The sequence below is a fragment of the Balaenoptera physalus genome (assembly GCF_965194825.1).
Source record: "Balaenoptera physalus genome assembly, chromosome: 5".
NCBI classification, from domain to species: Eukaryota; Metazoa; Chordata; class Mammalia; order Artiodactyla; family Balaenopteridae; genus Balaenoptera; species Balaenoptera physalus.
In genome coordinates, this window is record NC_138884.1 from 86642395 (window position 1) to 86655346 (window position 12952).

The 12952-nt window shown below is 35.3% G+C and overlaps 1 protein-coding gene across 10 annotated transcripts in view; it reads right to left on the reverse strand.

Annotated features, from left to right (window-relative positions):
* Positions 1 to 12952, reverse strand: part of KLHL5 (kelch like family member 5) — a 195384-nt gene that overhangs the window by 154445 nt on the left and 27987 nt on the right. For all 10 annotated transcript variants that reach the window (XR_014264392.1, XM_082464089.1, XM_082464085.1 and 7 more), the window contains one exon: positions 872 to 1054. Coding sequence is in view for 9 of the 10 variants with exons in the window: in XM_082464089.1 (XP_082320215.1) it covers positions 872 to 1054 (183 nt within the window). In the remaining variant the exon portion in view is untranslated. Of the gene's footprint in view, positions 1 to 871; positions 1055 to 12952 lie in introns of those variants that run through there.

Sequence of the window (12952 nt, forward strand, 5' to 3'; positions counted from 1 at the left end):
GTAAGGTAATGAGTTCTGTTTTGGAAACAGGGAATTTGAGATGCCTGTATGAAATTCAGGTTGGAATATCTTTCTAATAAACCCATGCTCACAACATGGACTTTCTGTCACAATATATAGTAGCATCTCAATAAATGTATGCTGAACTGAGTAACTGAAAACTTTAAGACCAAGCCCATTTTTTCTAATTTTACTTTCGCTTTGGAGGGTTTAACAAAACTTTTGGGACACAGTATTAATTAGTTTTGAAAGGTATTAAAAAAAAAAACCTTTGGGATCATAATGGTGATTAACACTGAACAATTAAATATGTAATTATTAGGAGAAAAATAATGAATTGTTATTTATTTAACAGCTTCCATTTCCTTTTCTTACATCAAGAAGTAATACTTCATTTCTGTTAAAGGCTTTTATTCCCTAGCACCACTGCTTTTCATATTTCTTGGAGGCAGGCAAACAGAAGTTGGAATAGATGTGGCTATTTAAAAGCTCAAGTTTTGCCACTCCGTTCCACCAGCCTTTTTGTTTCTAAATACTCAAAGCTCTAATTTCTACTGAGCTTATTGAAAGTTATTTAACAGGGAGAATTAGGTGGAGTGCTGCTCATAGTAGCTGAAATCGATACCAAACAATACTAATTTCAGGCTGGTATGTTTTGTTTTTATGCTTCTACAGAGGGAAAGTGATCCTTTTGGGGTCATTTAATGTGTAATAATTTCATATGCACTGTCTTCTTTGCAGAAACTCCATGAAATATACCACTTTACCAAAATAGTCCATTGCATAATCAATTAGAACAAGTTACCTCAACATACATAACTAAATGATCAAGGAAATATTTCACACATATAGAAATTTAGAAAACAATTACCTATGAGCTGGAATTCTGCGATCACCAGCAACTAGAATTACATCGCATAACTGTTTGTGTCTCAAATAGTTTTCCATCTTTTTGAATGTTTGTTCAGCATGATTAAGGGCTTGGAAGAATTCATCTGATGAACATGGCTCCATAGTATGGCAGGCTGATAATGTCTGACTGCTATTGGAAGTCCTGAAAAGAAAGAAAACACACATTTTGAAAAGTCGCTAACACATTAAAAATATCTTTCCTATTAAGTCCTTTTAAATCCTTTAGATGTAATAGAAGCAATGCTACCAGTCTATATTAATGAACAATCATTCATCATTTTTGCCTTTGAAAATCAAATGATGGCTCAAATCATGTGTGTCTTGCAAACATTGTGAATGTGATACCGTCTAGTTAATAGCTACATATATTCTTTGCCTATTCTTGAGGTCTCTTCTCTGGTCAATACGACGTCTCTGCTGAAAAAGAGCCAAACTATATTCATATTGATAGTCATAGCTCCAACATTATATTTAAGGGCATAAGAGATCATTTTTTGAAGGCAGAAAGGGAATTAAACTCTTTTGGAGATATAAACCCAAGCCATCCTTTACTTAAAAATGGGTTATGTTCACAGTTCATTTATAACTGTTTAGAATACAAAATATATTATCATAAAATTATAAATGAATTATAAATAATTATAAATAATAATTATTAACAGATTATAAATAAATCATTATAAATTATAAATAAATCATTTAGATTCTCTGACTAGTCTTCAATAGCCCAGGTAACCTATAACTTAGATTATAGCTTAAAAGAATTTGATGGCCTAACCCAGGTATCTAAAAATTATTTGAAATTTCCAAATTATAATTTGAAGAGTATGAGTTCTATATTTTCATTATGATTCATTGATGGAACTGGTGAAAAAGTGAAAAGATTGGGACTAAGAATGAAATCCTAAATCCACCCCTCTCCCCCAGATCCCTTATCCAAGATCACTTGAATCTAGTAATCAACATCCCTTGGTTATGCAATTAACTACAAAACCACCGACTATGCCATAACTTAGTTATCATTTCTCATCAGATCTACTTTTAAGGATATAATGATTCTTATTTATTTATTTATTTATTTTGGCTGTGTTGGGTCTTCGTTTCTGTGCGAGGGCTTTCTCTAGTTGTGGCAAGCGGGGGCCACTCTTCATCGCGGTGCGCGGGCCTCTCACTATCGCGGCCTCTCTTGTTGCGGAGCACAGGCTCCAGATACGCAGGCTCAGTAGTTGTGGCTCACGGGCCTAGTTGCTCCGAGGCATGTGGGATCTTCCCAGACCAGGGCTCGAACCCGTGTCCCCTGCATTAGCAGGCAGATTCTCAACCACTGCGCCACCAGGGAAGCCCGGATATAATGATTCTGATAAATGCTTTGTTGAATCAAGCCTCACTATATCTTAAGAGAATTTTCTTAATATAAATATCTAATAATCTTATCAAAAAGAAAAAGTCTTTGAATCTTTTAAAATAAAGGGAACAGAAGCCAAGGAGATTAAGTGTTTTGCCAAAAGCCAGAGAGTTTGTTCATGGCAGAAATAGGGCTTTCATAGAGAATGCTATGTGTTCACCAAAACCCTTCTTCTTTTTCTCCTGGCAATATAGCTAGACTACATTTCCCAGCCTCTCTCACAGATAGGTGTGGTCTTATGATCGAAATGAACTGTGTCAACTCCAGGCTAGAGTGGCTAAGAGCAGGTGTGTATCTCCCATTCTTTATTTCTATGTCCATGTGGACTGAGGACTTATATGGAGGAAGAGGTAAAATATACACAAGAGTGTTCTTAATTGAGAAGACTGTATACACAGACTATACTCACAAGGACTCTCATGTTGCTTGAGATGTATCAGTTTTGAAAGTTAGCAGTGCCTCGACTAATATATATCTCTACCTAAATCCTCCCAGCCCATTGCATTTTTAACGCCATACAAATATGGGTCCTAAAATATGTTCTTGGGGGATAACTGTCAATAATGATAACAGAAGCAAAATATATATTATCTAGACGGTATATATTGCACACTATGAATATTATTGGTGTAATGACTTGGGAAATCTGGTATAAAATACTCAACTTTACATTTAAGATCATTAGTATAAAAATGTATTGAGTAATGTGTAACTATATGTTGCTTATGTAAATAAATGAGAATTAGAAACTATTTTAAAATCTAGGAAAAATGTAACATAAGCAAAAACAAATAATGTTGATCTTGATGAATACCAATTTGAAGATTTAAAACATTTCTCAATAAAATGAAGTTTTATATTGTCAAAATACTGACAAATGATTGAGTATTAGTGATCTAAGGATGAAGGAAGATTAGAATACCCGATTTTTATAAGTCCAAATTCTTTCAAGAACAAGAAAATATGAGGTAAATAAATCAAGTACTTTTTTTTAGGGCCCCTATATTTTGTATTACATTTCTTATACTTTATAATAAATTCTCAGTAATGACTAGTCAATGAGTTAGTTGAATGTTTTTGAGTGATGAATTGCCATCATCCAAACATAAATGTTAATCAATGTTAAATTTTGAAAGAACAACAGAACTTCATAATACCAACATCATTAAGTTATTACAGGCCAGCTTTTATGTTGGTATAAGTCCAATTAATAAAGAGACCATCTCTTTTCTTGTCAAGAACTTTCAGAGTGTTTAGTTCTTCAGTCTATGACATGAATCAGGATAATCTGGAAAGCAGTTTAGCATTTGCGTTCAAGGTCTCATTCCTTAAGACTGATTCAGTAGGTCTGAAGTGAGAACCTGAACATCATATTTTTTAAAGCCCTACGTGCGATCCTAACACATCACAGGCTGAAGACCACCAGTACACTTCAGGCAAGAGATGGATACAGGGCTTCCCTGGTGGCACAGTGGTTGAGAGTCTGCCTGCTAATGCAGGGGACACGGGTTCGAGCCCTGGTCTGGGAGGATCCCACATGCCGCAGAGCAACTAGGCCCGTGAGCCACAACTACTGAGCCTGCGCGTCTGGAGCCTGTGCCCCGCAACGGGAGGGGCTGCGATAGCGAAAGGCCCGCGCACCGCGATGAAGAGCGGCCCCCGCACCGCGATGAAGAGTGGCCCCCACTTGCCGCAACTAGAGAAAGCCCTCACACGAAAACTAAGAGACCCAACACAGTCATAAATAAATAAATAAAATAAATAAATAAAGTATTAAAAAAAAAAACAAAACAAAACAAACCAAAAAAAAAAAAAAAAAGAGTAGAATATTGAAGGCTTCAGAGTAGGGCTATAAAAAAAAAAAAAAAAAAAAAAAGAGATGGATACATTACACAAATCAACATGCGTTCGACTTACAGATTCAAAACATTGATATACACAATAGATACTTTACTTCAGATTTGTAAACTGAATTTCTTTGAATATTTTAAATGCACTAGTAAAACTTAATAGAATATTTGTTATATTCAAAATGAGCATAAAGGTAAAACATCAAAATTGTTTATATACATACACATTAACAAAACTATTTATGATTCTAAAATAATATTTCAAACTTTTTTTTTTAAAGATGTGTTTAATTTTTATTGCATCATCCACCCCTTCTGAGAATCTGTTGAAGTTTTTCCCAAATAAATGCATAGTTGCCTTACACAATTTTGCATACAATTTCCGAGGAGATTGTTAGAGCCCCCTGAAGCCTGTTCACTAATCTACAAGTTAACAACCACAGCCCTAAAGAGATAGGAGGACCTGTCTGAAGGCATCCAAACACCTAAAAAGAGGTCACATCAAGTGGAGGAACAGGATTTGGAGGTTCTGGAAGGCCTTATGGGCAGGCCCGTCCAAGGGCTGTCAGAGAGACAGCCTCGGCTCCAGGACTTAAGACTGGCTCCCCTGGGCCCACATCCCCTTGTGGCAACTCTGGGTTGGATTTGGGCAGGTCCTAGAAAAGAGGGACCAGCTGTCCTCTTGACCACCAACCTTACCCTCTTTGCTGATTTGTATTAGTTCTCTGGCTCCTACGAATTCAAATTTTCTACTCCTATTTACACTCTCTGCTGAACATTTCGAACTTCTTGATTTGCTTTCAAGGCTTCAGTTGCTATCACATGTTAAATAAACATGTTATTTCAATGAGACAATTAATTCAGAGATTTCTGAGTATAGCAATCACTCCCACTGCTCCAAATGAAGGATCAAAAGAAGTGCAGGCTTCTGATTTGTAGTCTATGGAAAAGCAAAGCTATCCATTCACAAAAGGAACATGAAAGAGGTAGGAACAGAGCTACTCAGGCTTAAAGAGCTGCACAGCTTTCTAGCATTTCTTGTTCTGTTTTAAGAAATTTGGGACCTTGCACATACAATGTTAATAATGCAAGAATTTACTTAAAAAAAGAATTTACTGCATATCCATACAACTGTAGAACCTAGGTATCAGAACCATTATACACAGAACTTTTACATCTAGAAGGAACCTATGTAGTCATTTAATTCAACTCCCTTATTTTGCAGATGAGAAAATTTTGAGGCCCCAAAGGGCTCAAAGTGATCAACCAAGGACATATAGGCAGCTGGATACAAAACCAGGATCAGGAGGCATTCAGAATGTTGGTCAAATCACTCACAAAGGAATGGAAATTTTTGCTTACCTTTACCCTAAGGCATCAGTGAGTGCAAGGACCAAGGGTATGAAGGGAGAATGATAGTACAATATGAATGAGGATAATTTAACAATAACAACAACAACAACAAAAGACATGAGAATTCAGGATCCTAGACAAAAGTCTACTGCTCTGTGACTACCCCTTAGCTAGGGTTAAGAGAGCAAGAGTCTCTTAGGTTTCCATGGGGCAGAGATAACATCTCTATCTCTGGCTTATCAAATGTTTTTAATACTCTGGCTCTGTGTAATTTATAACGTCAGTACTTTCTTACTCTTTTCCTATTATGTGTTTTGGTTTGGAAGCTTGAATTGGAGAGGTATGGGATAGTGATTAAGAGCACTTTAGGAAGGTTCTAGAGCTGTGCTGTCCAATACAGTAGCTACTATCCCCCATGTGGCTATTTTAATTAAAATAAAATAAAATTAAAAAGTTCTTTAGTTGAACTAGTCATATTTCAAATGCTCAAGTAGCCCCACGGGGCTAGTGGCTGCCAGATTGGATGGTGCAGATATAGAACATTTCCATCACTGCATAAAGTTCTATTGCATAGTGCTGATTCAACTCTGTCACTATGTATCTGGATGAGTTAAATAACTTCTCTAAGTCTTACCTATTATTATTTCAATAATAATACAGGAATAAGTAATACATAGTACTTTCTTTTAGAGGATCCTTCATGGGAGGATTATTAAATGAATGCATAACCCTAGCACAGAATAAGTACACAATCAAGGTAAATAAACTCCTATTAGTAGATCCTTGCTTTTTAAAGGCCAATGGGAAGGCCTGTAATCTCAGTCTTTTGTCTTATACAATGTTGTTTGTTTGGTTGTCTTCCTAAAAAATGATCGCCAACATTATCAATTTTTATAACTAAATTTCCTGATTCCTAATTAAAATGGCCTTTAACAAACCCAATAGACATCCTAACCCACAATATAAACAACTGGGAATAGGCCATTTATGGAGCATTCAAAACACATTTCTCTGTGATTTCTACTAGATCTTTACATGGTAACAGAGGAAATATATCTAACATTTCTGCTTAGTTTTATTTCTTAGATGTTACTAAGATGGTAAGTCATATTTCAAAGAATTACATCATGAGATCATTCAAATCTTTTGTCATAGATGTTCACTGTAACGAACTCTACATTGCTGGGTATTTCCAGGCTACCGGGAAACATGTAATTTTTAGCTTATTGTCCCTCTGCAGTAGGCTATGAATTTGTAAGTCAGAAAATGCCTAAACATAGAAAAGAGGCAAGTATCAAACAAATCAAGTCACCAACTATTTATAGAGTAACTCCTCAGATGTAGCATTGCACCAGTTGTTAGAAACTGGGGATGCAAAGAAGATATGATTTTCTTTTTTAGTGAAGGGACTTAGAATTTGAAGACTTAAGTTTTATAAAGTGGAAAAAAGTAAACAGCAACACTAATACTTGCAATTCTTCAGATTTCACACATCTGTGCGCACACACAATATGCACCATGGCCACTACTATCTTTTTATTAGAAACTATTTAGATTTCCTCACTATCATCACCAGAACGTGCATTAGGCTTTCTTAATGGAGAAATTTTTCAAAAAGAAGTTTTAAAAATCACTTCACAAGAATTATACTGTATATGATTTTGAGTAGAAAACAAAGCTGCATTGAAACTCTAAGTGGTCTGTTTGGCTCACTCCCCAGGTAAGTGATAAGCTGCCTCATAGCTTCTGGCATTCAGAATTCATGCTTTTGCCAAAGTGCAGATTACTATATCATGAATCTTTTGACATCTTTTACACATATTCAAAGCCACAAATGTAAAATAAGAATGTAAATTGCTTAGTATAGGCTAGCAGTCTCTAAAAAAATTCTTATGCATATCCTTTTCAGGGAACTTTCAAGCATGTGCCCCAATATATATTTATGAGTTTATAAAAGATATAGATATATCATTGTACAATTATTATTTACATTATAAAACAGAAAAAATAGAGATTTAAAAAATAAAATGTAAATAAACATTCTAGTATATATACATATAATTACCATTTCTCCAACAGATCATCTTGTACATCCCCAATTGGAATGTAACTGCGACAGAATTCACAGAAAGGAAAGATCAGTATGGGCTGGTGTTCGGAAAGGCAACCAGCAGCAGGTTAGATCTGAAATACATCTTAAGGTTTAGATGAGCAAGGAGGAAGAGGAGTTGGGGATGTCTCTTTTAAGGAGAGGACAAGGCAGGTGCATAAAGAGAAATGGCAAGAGGCAAAGAAAAAGAATACCTTCACCTCTTCCCTTCTCAAGAGAAATACTTTTTCATTTTGGAATTTAAGGAGTTCTCTGCTGGTCCTGCGGCCAAAATATCTGTGGTGAAAAGAGTCAAACGTTGTTTACATAAGAATCAGATTTTCTTAAACAATAACCAGTGTGAAGGAGAAGGGCCAGTGGGCCCTCTCATACAATGCTGCTGAGAATTAAAAGAGGAGTAATGTTCCTGAAATAACTTCGAGCATACAAATCAAAAACCCTAAAAATGTGCACACCCTTGGGACTTTATCCAGAGGAAATGGTCATCTGTATGTAGAGATCTAGCTACGGGGAAGGGGTTATCACAGGTTGTTTCTAACAAGAAAATATTGGAAACAATCTAAATTCCAAAAAAATTAGAATATTGGTTAAATAACCAAAAGGTATGTCTGTGCATGGGAGAATGATGTAGCTATTCAAAAAGATACAGGAGAACATTTAATGACATGGCAAGCTGTTTTACTGGACATCGCTTTTTCCTATTCCGGATTCTTTCTATGATGACAGACCCATCTCGACCTTTTGGGAAACCACATATACCCTACCTCAGTTCACAGGGCTTGGGCAGAGTTGAGTCTTTCCCCTGGGCAGAGGTGAGCAAGGGACTGAGGCCTGGTCAACAAGAGTATCATATCTTCTGGTTATAATGATTTATTTGGGTGGACATAAGATCCAAACAAGACCAATGAGAGTCCATTTCAAGATGTTTGTTGGTACTCTTGGAAAAGAGTCACTCTCTTTCCATTGAGGAGGTTAAGCTGATAAAAAGTAAACTTGGAGCTGCTAGTGGCTTTTTGCTACCACAAAGAAAGCCTGCCTAAGGAAATGCCATCACAAAGGAAAACAGATTCTAAAGAGGGGGGAAAAAAAGGATTTCTGGTGTTATTTGAGTATCTGGATTCATCATGTCTAAACTTGTTTGAGTTTTTATTTACTTATGTGAATCAAAATTTTCTAGTCTTTGCTTGTCAGTTTGAGTTGGGCTTCTGCCTTTTTTGACCAAAAGAATCTTAATTTTATGTTTACATTAGGGCAAAAAAGGTTACAAAATAGTATGTACAGTAAGATTCAGATTTTTATTCTAAAAACATAATTTTATTCTATACTTACCTAAAATATACTGGAAGGATACTTCCTCAAATTGTTAATGGTTATTATTTTGGGGTGGCAGGGTAATTTGTAATTTTTGTTTTTCCATTTTTGCTTATCTCTATTTGCTCACATCTCAGTGGTAAAAATAGTAAATAATATGGGAAAAAACTCATTAAAAAATTAGATCCAAAGAATTCCAAAGAGTTCTATCCAGCTGTCTTCACCTCTTGCACCCTGTTGATTATAACCTCCAAACCATTCTTCACATTTACCACAGTAATGAGTTTTAGCTGGACACATGGCTACCCAGGCAGAGACCACAGCTGCGCCTCCTTTGCTACTAGTTGTGGCCATGTGACTAGGTTTTCAACAATGGCACGTGAGCAAAACTGATATATGCAACTTGTGTTATTTGCTTAATGTCCTCCCTTTTCCTTCTTTGGTCCTTCCCATAGGCTAGAATGCAGAGTGGGGAGCTGAGGAAGCTTTGACCATAAAGAAATAACAACACCCTACAGGATGGAGAAACAATATGGAAGGAATCTGGGTCTCTGAGGGAACTTGTGTAGCAGAGCTACCTGTCTGCCCTGGGCCATTTTCCCATTTGTTAGGTGATAGAGAAATAAACTTCTATTTTATTTGAGCCACTATATTTCTGAATCTCTTTGTTATATTATCTTAGCCTATTCTCTACTAATATATATTCCCTAAAGTTACATGGCCAAATTATATGGCTCTGTGCATATGAGTGTTTATGTGGGGTGTGTGTATGTGTGCATGTGTATCATTGTTTTCATGCCTAATATATCTAATTCTAAAAATGTAAAACTTCACTATCCAGTTCCAACTAGATGAAAATAAAATATAAGCAATAAGTGTCATAAAAGGCTCTTTTGCCTTAAAAATCTGGACTTATAAAGGTCAGTTGTGCAACTGTAATGCTCATCCTTTTTCCTAAGCTGATTCTTTCTAGGAACTAATATGATTCCAATAAATTCCTACTCTGTTTAAACCAGACAATTTCAGTTGCTTAAAACTAAGAACACTGATTGATACAGTGTACAGATAGGCTTTAGAGGGTTCACGAATTCCTTGAACCCCATATGAAATATTTAACACACACGTGTACATATGCACATGTATGTGCACACACACATACAGATGGTTTTCTGGGGAGAGGTTCCACGGCTTATGTCAAGGGAATCCATGATATGACTTGGGCATACATGTGTGAGGGAGGACAATGCAATACATCCTTCCCAGATACAAGTACAATATAGTTGAACTTCTTTGCCGTCTCTGGAAGCAAAATTTTTTTCATGTGGAAACATATAAGATTTTAATTTTAAAGTGAACCAGAATTAATAGAATGGTTCAAACAAGGATATGTAGAGATAACCTAAAGAGGGTCAAGAAAAAGGAGATAGCACTTGAGAAATGGTATATTATGAAGATAACCCCTTGTTGGGAGAGGAGAAGGACCTAAATGCCTTCAAGATGAGTCAAAGAATAGCAAATCAACTGACAAGGTATAGAAGAGTTCAAGGGTATCTGCAGTTGAAACACAGAGTAGCAAACAATGGATAAGACGGATCAGATGACTGTGGGTAAAGGGTTGTGGGTGTGTCGAGAGATTATACCTGTATGCCAGCCAGGGTTGGCTTTTTCAAGAACCGGGCTGAGAAAATTAGTTAAGGAGAGAAAGTGAAACTGGATAGATCGAATCATTAACTGTTATGTTGATCCAAGTTGAACTCAGTGATTAAATGAATAGTCACAGAGAACTGCTTACTGGTATGTGTGCATGAAATCTACATGTTAATCGTTTGGGTTCAAAATGTAGCTATTTCCAAGTGATCAAGGTCAATATCAACAATGATAAGTTAGATTGATGATATGTATCTGTGATATGATGTACTGAAAATGGCACTTTACCCTTGTGGTCTTCCTCCCTAAAACTCATTAACCCCCATCTAACCATGAGAAAAATATCAGACAAATCCCAACTGAGTAAGACATTCTACAAAACACCTGACCACTACTCCCCAAACTGCCAAGGTCATCAAAAACAAGGAAAGTTTGAGAAACTGTCACAGCCCAGAGGAGCCTAAGGAGATATGATGATTAAATGTAACTGGTATCCTGGACTGTAACAGAAAAAAAGGATGTTAGGACGTTTTCTGTAACAGAAAAAAGGAAATTAAGGAAATCTGAATAAAGTATGGGCTTTAGTTAATAATAATGTATCATACTGGTTCAACAGTAACAGATACACCATATTAATATAAGATATTAGTAATAGGGAAAACTGGGTGTGGGAATACAAGGAACTCACTATACTATCTTTGAAATTTTCCTGTAAATCTAAAACTATTGTAAGAATATAAACTTTAGCTTTTTAAAAATGCGGTTTTATTTTACTTACTAATCTTGAGCAAGTTACTTACCCTTTCTGTGCCTCATTGGTCTCATCTCTACAATTAGAATGATAATAATAGCAATCTAACTCAGAAATTTGTGAAGACTAAATGAGGTAATATAGTACTAAAATGCTTAGAACAGTGTCTCACAGATAGCAAGCACCCAATCAATATTAGCTATTATAATTTTTGGATATTTGTATAGTAGTATTTGATACATATTGACTAAAAATAGTCTGATATATAAAATAGTAAACCCTAACTTTATAAACAAAGGTTGAAATAATGAAAATTTCTCCAATATGTCAAAATTACATAATTTCAAAATTGGCAAATCCAGTAAAGTGTAAACCATGTTTAAGCTATGGTCACATGGTGAGCCACTATGTAAACCTGGCTGGCCCTGGTGAAAATTCACCCTGAGTTAAAGTCATTGGAACCTACTGCTCACATAGGTCACAACTGTTACTTAGGGTCTAAAATTCCTCACGGTATAAAACACAAAGTTTGTATTTTAATAACAAGGTAATGACTTAGAGATGATTCCATGGACAAAGAGTGGCTAGGCTACAGACCCAATATCAAAGTTAAAAGATAAGAAACTTTCAAATCACTTAGATGTGTGACAGCATAAATTACCATAAGTCAAAGGCTCAGGCAGACATTTCTTCTACTTAGAATACAACTGATCAAACATATTAGCAACATATGCTGCCTCTTAACTTCTGCTTTAACTTGTCTGGACCCACTGTAGGGGTTATGATTCTGTGTATGTAAAACCACTAAGTTGTCTTCCCTTTTTTCTAATAACTCAAAATTTCAATCTAAGCTCTGAGGTCTATACAAGTATTATGACCGCTTAAATGAGAAATTCTTCGTATATTGTATGTATTTCCCCACCATGTGATATCAATCTATAGTATATGCAAATAAAATGTTTACTATATATTTTATTATTTGCAAATATTATATAATGAAAAGAACTATATTCAAGTTATATACAAAATCTGATGAATGTCACTGTAGCTTCTTTTGACATTAACAGTGATAGTTTTTGATTTGTTTACAGTAGAAGGGCAAACACCTAGAGAGACTGCTTACTTAATCAAAAAGCTGGGGGCAAATAAATTGATCCTCATAACGAAGATCAAAGACTCAGAGCTGGAGGACTGAAGGAGGATGTGAGAATTAGATATATTTAATCTAGGGAAAAAATGGAAAAGTAGACGTATACACACAAATGACATTTCTAAAATCTAGAATGCTTTTTACTTTTTTGCAATAAGATGTTGGGATAGAAATTTTAAAACACCAGGAATATTAAATTTCTTTGACAGATTTCCCCTCATATCTAAAAATCAAAGACATGTTCTCTAAGTACATTTTATTTTTGAAATAATATTTTAGAAATAGTTTGGTCACTGCAGATGTGAACTGTTTACTCCCATCTTATTATTTACTTTCTCAATCTTCTTGATTAGCATTTTAAAAACAACTACATTTATTTTATATTTTAAAACATATAATTTTCTTATTTTTATAACTCCTACAACTAAAAATGACAATTGTATTTTCTTGAAGTATGCACATA